The sequence below is a fragment of the Megalopta genalis genome, chromosome 6 (genome assembly GCF_051020955.1).
Source record: "Megalopta genalis isolate 19385.01 chromosome 6, iyMegGena1_principal, whole genome shotgun sequence".
Classification (NCBI taxonomy): domain Eukaryota; kingdom Metazoa; phylum Arthropoda; class Insecta; order Hymenoptera; family Halictidae; genus Megalopta; species Megalopta genalis.
In genome coordinates this window covers 26,760,178-26,779,270 of record NC_135018.1, presented here as the reverse complement: position 1 = coordinate 26,779,270, position 19,093 = coordinate 26,760,178, and the positions used below count along the sequence as shown (strand labels likewise).

At 37.4% G+C, this 19,093-nt stretch overlaps 3 protein-coding genes across 7 annotated transcripts in view; 2 read left to right on the top strand and 1 right to left on the bottom strand.

Moving 5' to 3' along the window:
• Positions 1-5,174: 5,174 nt before the first annotated feature.
• LOC143259723 (putative ATP-dependent RNA helicase DDX20) lies at positions 5,175-6,123 on the top strand. Its single transcript, XM_076523124.1, has 3 exons — positions 5,175-5,402; positions 5,557-5,779; positions 5,991-6,123. Exons 2-3 carry the CDS (start codon positions 5,604-5,606, stop codon positions 6,010-6,012), a joined length of 198 nt encoding a protein of 65 aa, XP_076379239.1. The 5' UTR covers positions 5,175-5,402; positions 5,557-5,603; the 3' UTR covers positions 6,013-6,123.
• LOC143259677 (uncharacterized) lies at positions 6,120-10,695 on the top strand. Its single transcript, XM_076522937.1, is given in 6 exon segments — positions 6,120-6,139; positions 6,202-6,387; positions 6,459-6,654; positions 7,176-7,261; positions 7,447-7,924; positions 8,098-10,695. Coding segments are annotated over 6 exon segments (2,373 nt in total). The 3' UTR covers positions 9,505-10,695.
• A 2,830-nt stretch (positions 10,696-13,525) lies between these two features.
• Positions 13,526-19,093, bottom strand: part of cut (homeobox protein, cut) — a 150,538-nt gene continuing 144,970 nt past the window's right edge. For all 5 annotated transcript variants that reach the window (XM_033473826.2, XM_033473827.2, XM_033473824.2 and 2 more), the window contains one exon: positions 13,526-18,932. In XM_033473826.2, coding sequence (XP_033329717.2) covers positions 17,242-18,932 — 1,691 coding nt within the window. In that variant the 3' untranslated portion in view covers positions 13,526-17,241. The remainder of the gene's footprint in view (positions 18,933-19,093) is intronic.

Here is a 19,093-nt window from a genome sequence, read left to right as displayed (position 1 = left end):
AAACTAACAAACTAACAAACTAACAAACTAACAAACTAACAAATTAACAAACTAACAAACTAACAAACTAACAACCTAACAAACTAACAACCTAACAAACTAACAACCTAACAAACTAACAAACTAACAAACTAACAAACTAACAAACTAACAAACTAACAAACTAACAAACTAACAAACTAACAAACTAACAAACTAACAAACTAACAAACTAACAAACTAACAAACTAACAAACTAACAAACTAACAAACTAACAAACTAACAAACTAACAAACTAACAAACTAACAGACTAACAGACTAAAAAACTAACAAACTAAAAAAATAACAAACCAACAAACCAACAAACCAACAAACCAACAAACCAACAAACCAACAAACCAACAAACCAACAAACCAACAAACCAACAAACCAACAAACCAACAAACCAACAAACCAACAAACCAACAAACCAACAAACCAACAAACCAACAAACCAACAAACCAACAAACCAACAAACCAACAAACCAACAAACCAACAAACCAACAAACCAACAAACCAACAAACCAACAAACCAACAAACCAACAAACCAACAAACCAACAAACCAACAAACCAACAAACCAACAAACCAACAAACCAACAAACCAACAAACCAACAAGCCAACAAGCCAACAAACTAACAAACTAACAAACTAACAAGCTAACAAGCTAACAAACTAACAAACTAACAAACCAACAAACCAACAAACCAACAAACCAACAAACCAACAAACCAACAAACCAACAAACCAACAAACCAACAAACCAACAAACCAACAAACCAACAAACCAACAAACCAACAAACCAACAAACCAACAAACCAACAAACCAACAAACCAACAAACCAACAAACCAACAAACCAACAAACCAACAAACCAACAAACCAACAAACCAACAAACCAACAAACCAACAAACCAACAAACCAACAAACCAACAAACCAACAAACCAACAAACCAACAAACCAACAAACCAACAAACCAACAAACCAACAAACCAAAAAACCAACAAACCAAAAAACCAACAAACCAACAAACCAACAAACCAACAAACCAACAAACCAACAAGCCAACAAGCCAACAAACTAACAAACTAACAAACTAACAAGCTAACAAGCTAACAAACTAACAAACTAACAAACTAACAAGCAAACAAACTAACAAACTAACAAACTAACAAACTAACAAACTAACAAACTAACAAACTAACACACTAACAAACTAACAAACAAACAAACTAACAAACAAACAAACTAACAAACTAACAAACTAACAAACTAACAAACTAACAAACTAACAAACTAACTAACAAACAAACTAACAAACTAACAAACGAACAAACTAACAAACGAACAAACTAACAAACGAACAAACGAACAAACGAACAAACCAACAAACGAACAAACCAACAAACCAACAAACCAACAAACCAACAAACCAACAAACCAACAAACCAACAAACCAACAAACCAACAAACCAACAAACCGACAAACCGACAAACCGACAAACCGACAAACCGACAAACCGACAAACTAACAAACTAACAAACTAATAAATTATCAAACTAACAAACTAACAAACTAACAAACTAACAAACTAACAAACTAACAAACTAACAAACTAACAAACTAACAAACTAACAAACTAACAAACTAACAAACTAACAAACTAACAAACTAACAAACTAACAAACTAACAAACTAACAAACTAACAAACTAACAAACTAACAAACTAACAAACTAACAAACTAACAAACTAACAAACTAACAAACTAACAAACTAACAAACTAACAAACTAACAAACTAACAAACTAACAAACTAACAAACTAACAAACTAACAAACTAACAAACTAACAAACTAACAAACTAACAAACTAACAAACTAACAAACTAACAAACTAACAAACTAACAAACTAACATACTAACAAACTAACAAACTAACAAACTAACAAACTAACAAACTAACAAACTATCAAACTAACAAACTAACAAACTAACAAACTAACAAACTAACAAACTAACAAACTAACAAACTAACAAACTAACAAACTAACAAACTAACAAACTAACAAACTAACAAACTAACAAACTAACAAACTAACAAACTAACAAACTAACAAACTAACAAACTAACAAACTAACAAACTAACAAACTAACAAACTAACAAACTAACAGACCAACAGACCAACAAACTAACAAACCAACAAACCAACAAACCAACAAACCAACAAACCAACAAACCAACAAACCAACAAACTAACAAACCAACAAACTAACAGACTAACAAACTAACAACTAACAAACTAACAAACTAGCAGACCAACAAGCTAGCAGACCAACAAACTAACAGACTAACAAACTAACAACTAACAAACCAACAAACCAACAAACCAACAAACCAACAAACCAACAAACCAACAAACCAACAAACCAACAAACCAACAAACCAACAAACCAACAAATCAACAAACCAACAAACCAACAAACCAACAAACCAACAAACCAACAAACCAACAATCCAACAAACCAACAAACCAACGAACCAACAAACCAACAAACCAACAAACCAACAAACCAACAAACCAACAAACCAACAAACCAACAAACCATCAAACCAACAAACCAACAAACCAACAAACCAACAAACCAACAAACCAACAAACCATAAACCAACAAACCAACAAACCAACAAACCAACAAACCAACAAACAAACAAACCAGTGAATCAAACAAACAAACAAACAAACTAACTAACTATCTAACAAACAAACAAACCAAAGAAACAAGCAAACAAAGAAACAAACTAACTAACGAACAGACTAACGAACAAACCAATGAAACAAACAAAGAAACGAACGAACGAACAAACAAACTAACAAACACACAAACCAATGATACAAACAAACTAACTAACTAACAAACAAATCAATCAAACAACAAACAAACCAATCAAACAAACAAACGCACATACAAACGAACCAATCAAACAAACAAACAAACAAACGAACGAACGAACAAACAATCAAACAAATATACCAATCAAACAACCAAACAAACAGACAAACAAACGAACAAACGAACGAACGAACAAACTAAAGTACAAACAATCAAACAAACATACCAATCAAACAACCAAACAAACAGACAAGCAAACAAAAAAACGAACGAACGAACAAACAATCAAACAAACATACCAATCAAACAACCAAACAAACAGACAAACAAACAAAGAAACGAACGAACGAACAAACTAAAGTACAAACAATCAAACAAACATACCAATCAAACAACCAAACAAACAGACAAGCAAACAAAAAAACGAACGAACGAACAAACAATCAAACGAACAAACAAATGCACGAACAAACAAACTAACAAACAATGAAACTAATGAAACAAACAAACGAACTAACTAACTAAATAACTAACAAACAAACAAACAAGGAAACCAATCAAACAAACAAACAATCAAAGAAACAAACAAATGAACGAACAAACAAACTAACAAACAAACTAACGAACAAAGTAACAAAAAAACAAAGAAACCAGTTATAAATTTCGAGTAAACAATTTTGTAAGAACTTACTTGAAATGCGACTGGTTCCCTCATTAGCGAAGTTTTGACTAATTGTGCAACGATTTCGCGCCGAGCGAACACAAAGGATACCCCCAGCACTGACTTTGACGATAGACGATCGCACGATTTCGGCAATGTCGATTATTTCCATTTATTTAATATTCGCGATCATTTATTTTGCAATAATGCTATCCGGTACCCGAGAAATAATTTCATCGCTTAATTTATTCATGAAAAGTACCAACGAGGTTCAATTAACAAGAGTCTTGCATCAATCGATCGAATTGTTTAAGTTATTATATCGAATTCCTTTTGTTAATTAATTTATTATTTCTCGCTTCCTAATATTTGCAACAATTCTGTTTGATAGAAGCATGGTGAAGCACCCCACTGGCAATTTTGCTATTTAATTTTCTAGCGAAAATAGCCGATAGAATCAAACATACAAAGTAATATTTCGAGCACAAAAGTTTCAAGAAATTGTTGCAGCAGACGAGTTTCGTTGATAAATCGATTGCTTTTCGAATAATTTAATATTAACGAGAATTCTTATTGCAAATGGTATTATTAAATAATCCCGTGGCTATTTCGTTGTAACATTTAGTAGCGGAGGTAATTAATAACGTCGAACATACGAAGTAATTTTTAAAGCACGAATTTATCGAAGAATCGTTACATCAAAAATATTCTATCGATGCATTTATTATTTCTAGCTGTTTTAATAATAATTAAGAGATAGTAGGTTTTGGAAACTATTCTATTTTTTAAGCCGTGTTCATTATATTATAATCCCCTATCGTTATTCGTATCCTAAACCGCAATCGTGATTGTATAATCGTAAATTGCGTTACAACGTTCGTCGCATTCCCTACGAGTGCGTCCTTTCGAATTAGTTCGTTTCGTTCAACCAGTGCCCGACGCCCGCCGATCGTCCTAGCCTGCGCACGATGTCAGCCAATGGTCCTAGCCAGCGCATGACGTCAGCCGATCGTCTTAGCACGTCACAATTCTTAAGGTTTAGATCGCGACACTCACGTACGCACGCACACGTACATCGTGTGGGGTAAACGCTCGGCAGCTGCGAAACCGATCGACTACGTAATTTCGTATTTTCTTACTTAAAAATGGGGCTAGAAGCTTTATTATCATTATCGTGTCACGCTAGTTGTTATCGATATTTCAGATATTAAAGGTTCTTAGTAAGAATCCAGTATTCTGTATATCTCATTTACATTACGATTTGAAAGCCACAAACGATGAAAGTGGAAATATAAATTTAACAGCAATTTAATTTATTTAAAAATAGCGTTTTATATCGCATCAAGTTAAAATTTCATAAAATATTAGGATACCTGTAATTTGCAAATTTGCAATACGAATTAATTACCTCCAGTCGCAAAGGTAGGCTCGGATAGGAAGAGTTTCGCAGGTTTCGGAAAGCCCTCTAAAACTGTGGGGGCAGAACTGTTTTGCTGCGAAGCGTTGCCCAATCAGAGAAAAGCAGTTTCTCTACCTGCCCTCATTTTGCTAAATGCTTTACCCCCGCAAAGGTTCGTTATATGGAAGCACTATATACTGTAGTAATTCTATGAGTTAACCTTTGTAAAGTGCACACATAGTGTATGTACTTTACTAGCAGCACCCGGAGTCATTCAATAACAATGATTTATAATACTAGTGATCTTTGATAGTATATATGATCTCTAATTTAGTCGCGGATATTTATTAATTATTTAATGATAGTTTATAAAAAGTAAATACTGAGACGCATTTTATGCGGGTGGAGATTAAGGTTGAAGTATGTTATATAAATATTCTGTTTTCATTATACTAGTGTATAAAGTAATAAATATAATTTATATAAATATGTCATTTTTTTTAAACATATTATAATTTATATAAACATATTAAATACTAAATCAAAAGGTGAATATATGACTGTGTTTTTAAAGTTTTGTTACAGTTACATGTAAGTGGTATAACAATATTTCAAAGAAGAATGGCTCATATTATTGCACATGACATACACAAAAAACCTCACACGCAGGATATTAAAATAAAAGAAGATGTCACATTTTTTCAAATGGGATTTTCTCAAAAGATCCTGGATGGATTATTCGGTTGTGGATTTGAGAAACCATCGCCGATACAGTTGAAGGCGTTTCCATTAGGACGGTGTGGATTTGGTTGGTTTTGTAGATTTGTATTAGGGGGACCGGAAAGTAATGTCGTTTCTGCACATATTTATCTGTTTGAATTTAATGTAAACAAACGACATAACTTTCCGGTCCACCTAATATTTACCATGTTTTCAATAGCTCATAAGTAATAATGTTAATCAATGGTTATAGATCTTATTAAAAACATTATATTTTATTATATTTAGTATTTTGTGTGATAGCACTTGAGATGGTCGATGTACAAGTACCATCTGTGCAAGTATTAATGCTAGCACCAACCAGAGAAATTGCAGTTCAGATTTCAGAAGTTTGCTCATCCATAGGATGTGAAATGAATGGTAGATTTCATGGGAAAGTTGGTAAAATATTCTTATTACACTAAAGAATTGAAATATAAATACCATTTTACTGTTTCAGGCTTATTGGAGGAATGGCTCTAGAAGGTGATAAAAAGAAAGTAAATGGTTGTCATATAGCTGTTGGTGCTCCGGGAAGAATTAGACATTTAATTGAGAAAGGACTGCTAATAGTTGAAAATGTTAGATTATTTATTCTAGATGAAGCTGACAAATGAATGGAAAGCAATTTTCAGAAGGACATTAAGTTAGTACAATAAAATTTATACTGTTATTATTGGAAACAAATAATCATTTATAATCTTTTAAAATTTTCAGCTTTATTTTTTCAAAATTACCATTGAGTAAACAAGTAATAGCATCGAGCGCAACTTACCCTGGTGATCTTGAAACCTTTTTATCAACATATATGTGTTCTCCAGTTTTAACATCTCCAGATAATGATGGTCCGATACTTATTGGATTAAAACAATTTGTAGCTATCGTTCCCTTTCATCCAAATGCAATGAAACAGGTTTGATTTGTTTGTGATATTTCATTAACTCCTTGCCATACTTTAACGATTCAGATTTGTGGTGAAGATTTCTAGTAACAAGCTGTTAGGTATGAGTGTTGTTCCGTTCCTTTAAGTCGAAATCAAATTCTATTCTCTTGTCACCAATATTTAAACATTCAAATAGATGTAAACAGACAATAAATATAAAATTTCTTTTTCTTAGAAGAAATTATTGCGATTGAAAAAGTTCTAATCATTGTAACTGTGAAGGAAAAAGTACGGCAAGGGGTTAAAACAAATCTATGCAGAATATATATGTATTTCTGTTATTTCAAATAACTTTTAAACAGTAGATCATAAAAAATATTGAAGTTGTTTAAAAATCGCTATGCATTTGTTAACGTACGTTGCAAAATTTTCAACTTGTATCGTCCTTCGTGTCATATACTCTTTAAATGTTTTTTTAAATGGCGGAAATTTTAAATATCCTGTACATAATTATTTTGCTATACGATACTCATATCCACTTTGTATATTAGGTCCAAATAAACGTAGATCAACTGATAAAAATATTTAATAAAGTTCAGTTCAAACAAAGCCTGGTCTTTTCGAATTATCAATCAAGGTGAGTATTGTATCTTAATAATTCTTGTTATGCTCAGATAAGAAATAACGTTTTATATTTGAGATAAAATTTCTCTTCTCGTTTCAAAGCACAATCTGTATGCAACAAAATTAATTCTATGGGTTTCACGGCGACATGAAGAAAAGACTTGAAGCAATCAATAAATTAAAAACATTTAAATGTAGGATAATGCTAACGACAGATTTAACCGCAAGAGGTATAGATGCAGACAATGTCAATTTAGTCGTTAACTTCGATTCGCCTACAGATCCAGCGACATATTTGCACAGAATAGGAAGAGCTGGTCGTTATGGATCGTATGGTATTTCAATCACAATAATTGCAGACAACGAACTTGAAACATTCGCACAATTATTAGGCTCAGTTGGTGGCTCAAACTTTTATGTACTGAAACTCCCTACAAATCCAGATAATATTTGGACTATTCCTGTTAGCAAACTCGGAAAAGTTTTTGCAAAATCTGAAGCTAAAGGAAGTGCATTAAGATCTGATATATCTACCGCAAGTGTAAATGATTCAAGTACAATAGATGATAGAATTCGATTAGAAAATGATAAAAATTTAAACAGTGATGAAGATTTTGGAAACGAAGACAACGTAATTACGAATAATGCACAGTCCACAAACAATGTAGAAGGCACTGTAATTAAAAATACTAGAAATATCCACAAAAGAAATAAATTTAAAGCGAGGTACTCATGTTTGGAAAATAGTGATGATAAAAGTGAGAAGGGAAAAAAAATAGAAGTGCACTGCAACCAAAAGTTATACATAAATTTAAATTAGACCCTGTTCCAGACAGTCCTTCTGATTAGGAAAAAGCTAATGAGGAAACGGAGTTTGAAGTTGACTTGACGGACGTGCGACAGGCTGATCTATCCGATACTGATATTGGAAACATTATTGAACGTTTAAGATATAATTTTCCTAGCAAAAAATTGGATGAAGAATCTACTATAGATATTACTACAAATACAGAGTCACCGACAACGGATCCAGATCATCAAGATCATCAGAATGAAATAATCAATTCTTTTTGTTATTTCAGTATGACAGATTTCAGTAAAAACTACATTGACGAAAAACCTGAGGAAATACAAATAAAACAGGCAACCGCGTGGAAACAGAAATTGAATCTTCAAATTGGATTATTAAATTACATATTGGAAACTATGACAGAATCTATACAACGATTGCTATACTTTGAGCATATTAAGAAGCTCAAAACATTTTTTAATGTACAGAAACAAGCAGTTTTGTGCATTTATCCAGAAATACGGAATGAAGAGGAAGTCAACGATACCTATCTGTATTCTGGCTCATTGGATACAGATTTATTGCAGCTATATAGAGAAATAGAAGATTTCAAAACATTGCATAGAAAATCTGACAATGAGTTTTATGCATATTTTCCATACCCTGTTAAAGAAGACGAATATATGCCGAATCTCACGATTTCAAAGTCCGATATAGACGATTATCGCAACGCATTGCGGTCTTCAAGGTCGAACCCTTATCCTGGCGAAAAATTATTAGAAATAATAGATTTTATAGCGTCCATAAGCGAAGCTAAGCAATATAACATCCTTCAAAAATTACAAGTTGTAAAAGAAAAATCGTTTGATGAATTATTAATAATAATACGAAATGAAGCAGCAAACGATGAATTGAATGAAGATACATGTGTAGACAATGAAATCGATGAGTCAGAAGAAACTGAACAAGAATATACAACTGTGGACCAAGAAGAGTTACAACATATAGGAAATTTAAATGATCTAAAAACCGACACCACATATTATCATTCATCGAATAAAGATATTAACGAAGACAAAATGAATATTGAACAATTTTTAACATCATTAAGATCTGAAACAGACCGTTTACATATGGAATTGTATAAATCGCAGATACTATGGGATATGGGATATCGGATATGGGATATGCGATATGAGATATGGGATTTGAGATATGGAGTATGGGATATGGGATATGGAATATGTGATATCGGATATGAGATATGGGATATGGGATATCGGATATCGGATATGGGATACGGGATATGGGATATCTGTTATGGAATATGGGATATTGGATATCGGATAAGGGATATGGCGATTGATAATTTCGACAATGTCGATTATTTCCATTTATTTAATATTCGCGATCATTTATTTTGCAATAATGCTATCCGGTACCCGAGAAATAATTTCATCGCTTAATTTATTCATGAAAAGTACCAACGAGGTTCAATTAACAAGAGTCTTGCATCAATCGATCGAATTGTTTAAGTTATTATATCGAATTCCTTTTGTTAATTAATTTATTATTTCTCGCTTCCTAATATTTGCAACAATTCTGTTTGATAGAAGCATGGTGAAGCACCCCACTGGCAATTTTGCTATTTAATTTTCTAGCGAAAATAGCCGATAGAATCAAACATACAAAGTAATATTTCGAGCACAAAAGTTTCAAGAAATTGTTGCAGCAGACGAGTTTCGTTGATAAATCGATTGCTTTTCGAATAATTTAATATTAACGAGAATTCTTATTGCAAATGGTATTATTAAATAATCCCGTGGCTATTTCGTTGTAACATTTAGTAGCGGAGGTAATTAATAACGTCGAACATACGAAGTAATTTTTAAAGCACGAATTTATCGAAGAATCGTTACATCAAAAATATTCTATCGATGCATTTATTATTTCTAGCTGTTTTAATAATAATTAAGAGATAGTAGGTTTTGGAAACTATTCTATTTTTTAAGCCGTGTTCATTATATTATAATCCCCTATCGTTATTCGTATCCTAAACCGCAATCGTGATTGTATAATCGTAAATTGCGTTACAACGTTCGTCGCATTCCCTACGAGTGCGTCCTTTCGAATTAGTTCGTTTCGTTCAACCAGTGCCCGACGCCCGCCGATCGTCCTAGCCTGCGCACGATGTCAGCCAATGGTCCTAGCCAGCGCATGACGTCAGCCGATCGTCCTAGCTAGCGCACGACGCCAACCGATCGTCCTAGCCAGCGGCCGACGACAGCCGATCGTCTTAGCATCGTCGCAATTCGTAATGTTTAGATCGCGACTCTCACGTACGCACGCACACGTACATCGTGTGGGGTAAACGCACGGGAGCTGCGAAACCGATCGACTACGTAATTTCGAAGGTCGCTCCGAAAGCGATTCTAACACAACGCGTTGGCAATTTTCGCAACTCTAACACAGCGCATTGGCAATTTCTCGCCACGCTAACACAAGGCGTTGTTAATTTCGTCTCGCTACTTTATGGAAAATCGCGAATGCCTAAGCACTAAGTTTCCTTTAAAACTATATTACATCTGAATTCATATCAATTTAATTTATTATAATTTTACGCACTAAGTTTCCATTAAACTTATATTATATCTTAATTCTTAACAATTTAATATATTATAACTTCACGCGCTAATTTTCCTTTAAAATTATATTATATCTTAATTTTTAACAATTTAATTTATTAAAATTAATTAGCTAATTGTTAAGTTAGCTAATTACAAAATAATAACTAGCTAATTAGTTATAACTAGCTAATTTAATTAATTAACAATCAAACTAACTAACAAACGAACCAAACAAACTAACTAACAAACAAACATACCAATCAAACGACCAAACAAACAAACAAACATAGAAACCAATGAAACAAAAAAATAATCTAACAAACAAACAAATCAATCAAACAAACGAACGAACGAACAAACAGACTAACAAACAAACCAATCAATCAAACAAACAAACAAACTAAAGAACAAACAATCAAACAAACATACCAATCAAACAACCAAACAAACAAACTAACTAACAAACTAACGAGCAAACAATCAAAGAAACAAACCAATCAAACAACCATAAAAACTAAAAAACAGACAAACCCATCAAACAAACAAACAAACTAACTAACGAAGAAACAAACTAACTAACTAACTAACAAAGAAACAAACAAACTAACTAACTAACAAAGAAAAAAACAAACAAACCAATCAAACAAACTAACCAAGTAAATAACGTATAAACAATCAAACATACAAACCAAATAAACAACATACCAAACAAACAAACGAACAACCATACTAACAAAACGAACAAACAGACAAACTAACAAACAAACAAACAAACCAATCAAAGTAACATTCAAACAAACAAACAAACCAATCAAAAAAACAAACAAACTAACTAACTAACTAACGTATAAACAGTCAAACAAACAAACCAATCAAACAACCAACCTAACAAACAAGCAAACGAAGAAACAAACAAACGAACAATCTTACTAACAAAACGAACGAACAAACAGACGAACTAGCAAACTAACAAACAAACCAATCAAACAACCGAACAAGCAATCAAACAATCGAACAAACTAACTAACAAACAAACCAATCAATCAAACAAACATACAAACCAACTAACACACAAACAAACCAAACAAACAAAGAAACCAACCAAACAAACAAACAAAGAAACCAATCAAACAAACAACCTGACAAATAAACAAACAAAGAAACTAACATACAAACACACCAATCAAACAAACAAACCATCTAACAAGTCGCTCATAGGTCATATCCATCATATCCCTCATAAGTCCCAGTTTGGTGGCAGAACGTCCAAACCAATAGAAGAATCACATCACGATATCCACGGTAACTAGAGTTTCTATGTCGGATATGTAGATTCCTACGTTATCAATGTTAATAGTTTTCTATCTTACCGACAACATTTGCAGCCACAGACTTAGGATCCGTACAAACATTGCATCTTGTGAGCTTTCCTGTCTCAGATTTGGTGAGCTTTAGAGTACCCTAACCATTTCTTAACGCGATCAGCATTACCGATAGTTAAAAAAAAATAGGCACGTTAGCAAGAAGCGAATGTCCTGTATATTTCATTTCTACTACGAGTGCTGAATATTATTTAAAAAATAATTTAGAAATTTACATATTATTATAAATGGTGGAAATAGTATTTATGGAAAGTGTACTACAGAAATGCGATACAAAGCACAGTAATTTTAATGGACAGTTGAGCAATTATTTGCACTAATTATATAAACAATGATCGTACATATAAAGTAATAGTTTCATACATTTTTTCTTGCAAATAGGACTTTACAACGTTAATAAGTTTTTAAGAGCTTTACAAGGATATTCAAGCAAATGAAAAATTTGTTTATGTCGTAGTCAGACGTAGTTCATAAGCTGACCGTCAATTCATGTAGAGTTCGCCATTGTACCAGTTGGCCATTTTTTACAGAGTCGGCAATTCAGACCCTGAGATATAGTATCTGTACTAGCCTTAGTTTGCGTTTGTGCTGAGAAGCTAAAATTTCTTAAATACCAGCAACAGTGGCCGCGACACGGAAGTGGTAATGAGGCTCCTGAAGCTCCATTTTTGGGTAACAAGATAATACATTAGGCACGGACTAAGTCTGTGCATTAATTATCAGGTTTATTTCTATACCTCGTCTGTGATAATAATTTACGTTGATATCTCGTTTGTGCTCCTCCGTGGTCGTTAGTTACTAGTTTCATCGTTTCCCCACGGATGACACCATTGTTTTCTTCTAGATTTTAACATCTGTTGGTATATTCGTTTACCAATTTCAGCGTTTTGCTACTACATCAAATGGCGTTGCTATCATATTCTATCGTCGAAATGATTCTTGTCACAATTCACGTTGAGTATATTCTATACAGTACTTTATGGATATCATGGCAAAAATCATTTGAACCCGCATTTTCTTCCAGTTTAGATCTAATTAATAATTTTGTCCAAATTTTAAAGTTTATATTTCGGTATTTTGGTCTATCTTCGATATAAAATATATACGTAATAAATTGTAAGCATTTTGTTGCATGTATACGTAGCTCATGAAAATCTTTGAAATCGGACGAAACGAATTTGTTTCTCTCTCATAAAACATTACAATTTGTGTAATAGTATATATATATATATTATAATTGGTTATATGAAACTTTATAAAACAAGAGCAGTGAAAGAAAGTACACATTCAGAATCTTTTGAAATCTTTCGACATTTAAATTTCTCATCAATTTCTAATATAAAATACTAGTCTCAGAGATCGGTAGTTCGGTAAAAAAAGATATTACAATAATCTGCGAAGTCTCGGAAGGATGGGGTTTCTAAGGGGAAGGCCAGATTCGTTCAGAATCCGGAATAAAGTCTCTCATGTGTCTTCAATACTTTGTATACCTTATTTATTTTTCTTTTTCATCTTCGTATAATAATCATAAACGTACAATTTAAAACAATAGTGCTCGTGTGTGAGTGTGTATGTTGTGTACGTGTATGCAATGTACAGGATAATCTTTAAGCTATAATACAGTTCGAAATGAAATACAAATCAATAAACTATTACGTTAGGTAAACCTTTCTCGATCTTTTTTTGTTTTGATACAATTATTTTCACTACTGAATGACAATGTTCGTTCTCATCCCGACCATTCTCGCAGGTGTATAATACCTTTATAATCCGCATGTCCCCCACTAAAAATTTTTGATCATTTTACGCGAGCTTGGCCGCGAGTGTTTACGCAAAGAGCCTCGACTTTTGTGTGCATCGTCCCGTTCATTAAGAACGTCGTCTATCTACAGTTACCATTTTTACCGCCCCGTTTTGTTTTTGAAACCTCGTCACACGTCACGTTCGCCGCCTGTCTAAACGCGTCGTTACGTTTTATTCCCCGGTTAATTTCTCTCGTAAGTCGCTTCTGTAAAATATTCATTATTATGTTTACGATATGATTTTTCCTTCGATTCGCCGGATGGTCCTGCGCGTGAACCTCCGCCCCGCTTTAGCGTCGTCCACCACGAACCCTATATTACAAATCTTCCGTGTCCCCGAGACTGGGTCCTCGCCTAGAAAGCCGTTTCCGCTTAAATAATTAAAGCTATCTGCTATCTAGAGCCTATTCGGTATCTACAGAAGAACCTATTGCGTTTCTCGCATGAGAAACAAAAAAGAGGAGAAAACTGTGAAAAAGAGAGATGGATAGAGGGTGTGATGCGAACGGAGGGGTGAGGAGGAGGAAGAGAGATGAATATTCGGAGGGGGTGCTGGCGTAAAAAAAAGGTAAAGAGAAAAGAAAGAGGAAACAAAAGAAACCATCGATCGTCCCCGAGGGAGTCGAGTTTCATACGATTTGCTCAGCTGCACGATCGGCGACGATCGAGCCTCGATCCTCGCGTCGCAGCCCGATGAGATCGACGAGATCGTTCGATAGTATTGTTAACGCTGAGATCCTTTCTGAACTTGGTTGAACTTCGATCGAATTTCGTTGATTCTCGTCTCATCGACAGCATTGGGCCACGAGCGACAAACTAATACGATAAGGATATTTAGAATAATAATAATAGTTAGAATAATAACCGTACGAATAATAATAACGTTACGAATAATGGTGGTGGTCGGGGATGATAAATAGATTGTGGTGCCGATGACGATGCCGGTTCCCCCGGGAAAAGTAGATTCGAAAGAAAGAAACAGACTGTCGGATCACTGGTCTCTCAATTAGCAATGCCCTTTTTTGTTAAGTGTTCTTCTCACTGGTTGGCTGTCTCGCTCGTTATCACGCGTTCGCTCGGTCTCGCTCTTTCACACACCCCCCTCTTTATTTCGTTCATTCATTCATTCGTTCATTTATTCTCTCGCTCGCACGTTCACTTTCTCTCTGTAGCCATTGTTCGTTTTAACTGCGGACTAGAATTTAATCGAAGATTAAAATTTAATCTGGTAAATACAAGTTTGATTCGTAATATCGAGGATAATTTTTTGCCCCTTTCACGCTCGTCCACGCAAGAGAAAAAAAATATTGGAACACACGCATACGATGGTGTCACTCTGCACTCGCTTTCATATTCTGTCGCTTTCTCTCTCTCTCTCTCGCTCGCTCGCTCTTTCGCTCTCAGACTTCGATAGTGTACGGTAATTTTTTTTATCCATAATTATATGTTCTTCTGCCGCGGCCGCATGATTATCAGCCTTAACGGTGCGTTTCCAAAAACTTTGCGCTTCTCCACCTCGCGTTTTCGTCCCCGTCGTGCTTATTTTCATCTCTGGGCTCGGTTTTTGTTACTTAATCGTCCGAAAAGCATTGGGTTTCCCTCTTTGATCCGACGATTGGAAGCTCAGCGTTAAGTCTTTTGCTCATCGATCGCGTTCAGTTCCGCGTGGATATATCGCTATTAGAGAGTTAAGTGTGGTAATTAAGTATAATATACAAGATTCGTGTACGTGTAATGTTCTCGTAATGCTTCCGAGTCTCTTCTCTTTGTACAAGTTATTTACAAGGTTTTGGATGCGAGCTGACGGTGGCACGCTTTTAACACCCGGTTTAAAGATGCCGGCGCATCTTCGCAGCGCGGGGAGAATTTATTTATGCTTCTCTCTCTCTCTCTCCTTTCTCATCCTCTCCCACTCTCACTCTCTCTCTCTCTCTCTCTCTCTCTCTCTCTCTCTCTCTCTCTCTCTCCCGTCTCCCCAGGCGCGATCGTTTTTTCCATTTCTTTTAAATTTTATCATCGCATATAAGCTCTATCACATTGGCTTCAAAAGCCGTATATCGTAATCGCGATAAGAATTCGAATGGTAATAAAATAATATAATATAACCAATAATAATAATAATAATAATAATAATAATAATAATAATAATAATAATAATAATTGTATAATATAGTAATAATAAAATAGCAATGATAACGTAAGCCTAGTAATACGTTAATATTGGTAGTAACTGATTACCTCGATCACCGATCGTCTCGTATAATTAGCTCTCTCTCTCTATTTTGAGTTTCACATGGAAATGAAAAACGTTAAAACAAAGAATTTCGAGTGGACAGATTATGTTCCGCTGGTTTGTTCTGTTCGCCGGTGAACGATGATACATCATCTTAACGAGAAGTGAAAATTGGATAACAGTTAGCCGGTTGGTACGCTTCGCGTCGAACCGCTCGTGGTGTTTCTGAAAACGAAGCGGCACGCCTCGAACCGAAACAGACGAAAAAGAAGGTACACGTAATCGGAGAGCGGAGTGTAGTTAACATTAACAGCTTAACGACTATGGGACAGGAGAAGTGTATAAACAATATAACATGAATCACAATTATGCAATAATCGCTCATCCCGACGCGTAATTAGATAAAATTAATAATAATTTGATCTAACAACTGGTTACTCGTAGATTGCACTCTGACGAACCCGCGTCCGTTCCGTTCTCCGACCGATCCGATCGATCTTTCCTTCTGGTCTCGGTAGCAAAACGGAAGTTATCCGGGTTCCTTCTGGTTCCGAGCGAATTTCGCGACGATCTCGCTCCCTCTCTCATTCTCTCGCCTCTTTTCTCGTCCTCTCTCTCTCTCTCTCTCTCTTTCTCTCTTTATCGCATTTCCTCTCTCGCCAAACCGCGTCGTCGTACAGTCTTTCTTAACAAATACAAATCCGCCGAGCTGTGTACCGCGCACTACCGTCGTACAGCACAGCAGGCAACGTTATCTTTTTCTCTTCTTTACTTTTTTTACGAAAAAACAGTTCGCTTCTTTTTTTCTTTTGATTGAGCTCCGTCTTCCTCGATAGCAGCCTCCTAGCCGGTAGCCCCCGCACTGGCGTTCGCACGCGCACATCGTCCGTGTGAGTCTGTGTCTTTTGTGTTTTTTTTTGTTTTTCACATATCCTACTTGTATTTGCCTCCCTATGATAATGCCCTCGTGGTAGGCAGGACCCGGCCAATCAGGCCTGGCCGAATCCTATGACTGGTTTTATCCTCGTTTTAAGAACTTAACTAGGCCGTGTGGTCGCCCGGCGGACCCTCGGCCGTTAACGCAGTTTTGGCATGTTTCTACGTCGTCCCTTACCCTCTGCTCGAGCCGACTCGAACCGTCCACACCTTAATTATAGTCTTAATAGTCCCACGTCTCCTCGGGCTCGTGTTTCACCACGTTGTCCTTAGGACTCTCCTCGGTGGACTGTTGCGTTTGCTGCGTGGAGGGCGGTCTGGGCGACGTCGCCGGACTGTGCTGTCCAGACTTCGGACTCGGCAGCGGACTGTCCCTGTCCTGGCCGTTGTTCCCGGAAACGGAGGAGACGTCGCTCTGCGCGTCCTCCTCGTATCTGTCCTGAACCGGCGTAGGTTCAACCCTGATCGTCTCCTCCGCCTCCCTCTTCACGCCGTAGTCGTCCGTCTGCATCACGCAAACGCCGTTGATGATCACCTCGTCCCCCGTTCTAGGCGGCTCCTGCCACTCCGGGTTCACCCACTGCGGCGCCGCCGGTTTTCTCCTGTTCGATCTAACCGTGGTTGGCGCGGAAGGTGTCTCCGTGGGTTCCCTCTTTATGCTACCCGCCGAGCCCTCGGAGTCTTCGCTGCCGAGGTTGCTCATGGCGTCCTCGACGTCCTCGTCCTCGAACTCCTGGTTCGGCTCCCTCTTGAGCGCGTTCATCGACAGGTCCAGCCCCGAGCACTGTTCCTTGAGCGCGTTACCGACGAGGGCGGCCAAGTTAGGGTTGAAGTACGGCGAGTAAGGGAGCGGCACGTTGCCCAGGCCCAGTCGCTCCTTCTGGATCTCCAGTAGTCTTTGGTTCAACAGCAGTCGGAACTGAACGGGGTCAAACGGCTGGCCGGGTTCTCTGGGCGATTGCGGCTCCGGCTGGCCGTGCGGCGTTTGTTGTTTCAGTCTCATCCGGTGATTGTGAAACCAGTTGGTTATCGTTCTCGAGGACAGCGCCAGCTCGCTGGCCAGAAACTCGATGGTGGCCACGTTCGGGTACGGGTCCAAGGCGAACGCGAGCCTCAGGGCCTCCTTCTGCTCCTCCGAGAACAGGACTCGCTGCTTTTTGGCCGAGGCCGGGCCCGGGCCGGGCGAAGCCGCGTGGTAAAACTCGGCGGTGTCGTTGCTGGACGTGTCCGAACTGTTGTCGTGACCCGGCCCGCTGCTTCGCCGTCTCTTGTTCGCTTCCCTCCGCTCGTTCTTCAGCGCCTGCAGCCGGTCGACGTTGTGTGCGTCCGACAGCCACAGCTGCATCCTGATGAACGGCTCTCGGCCTTTTATACTCAACATGTGCCAGGGCTTTGGTTTGCTCAGCAACTCGCTGACCGAACCCTGCGAAAGACCCAGGACGGCCTCGCCGAAGATCTTTTGGCCGATGTTGTTCGCCAGCAGCGCCTCTTTGATCTTCGTCGTGATCGTCTGCGTGTCCAGGTCCTGCGTCAGCGCCGCCATCTCGTATACGCTCGGAGAGATGTGCGGGTGGAGGCTACGGAGGGGCGACGGGGTCATTTGATGGTGCGGCGAGTGAAGGTTCATCTGCTGTTGCTGCTGCTGCTGCTGTTTCTTCTGCAGTTCCTGCATGCTGAGCTGCGTGTGAGGATGATGGGGACCCGGAGGAGTCAGCATCATCGGTGGCGGCGGCTGTGGATGCTGGGGATGCTGAGGACTTTGCTGAGGTGGTCCCAACTGCATCTGACTCTCCTGCTGATGCTGGGCCGCCGCTTGGGCAGCTGCCTGAGCCGCCGCCTGTGCCTTCGCGGCGTTCTGAAGCTGCTCCTGGACCAGCTTCGTTGGCGGCATAGGCTTCATCGGGGTTCCGCAAGCTGTGGACCAAGAACATGACAAGTTTAAGCTACGTCGCACAACGAAACTTGCGCATTATAGTCCGAAAGCTCGGCTGGACCTCGGAATGTTGCTTCGGTTCACTCTTTCCCGCTGGGCTAGCCCAGCGCTGTCCAAGAAACGATCTTTTGCTCTCGCATGA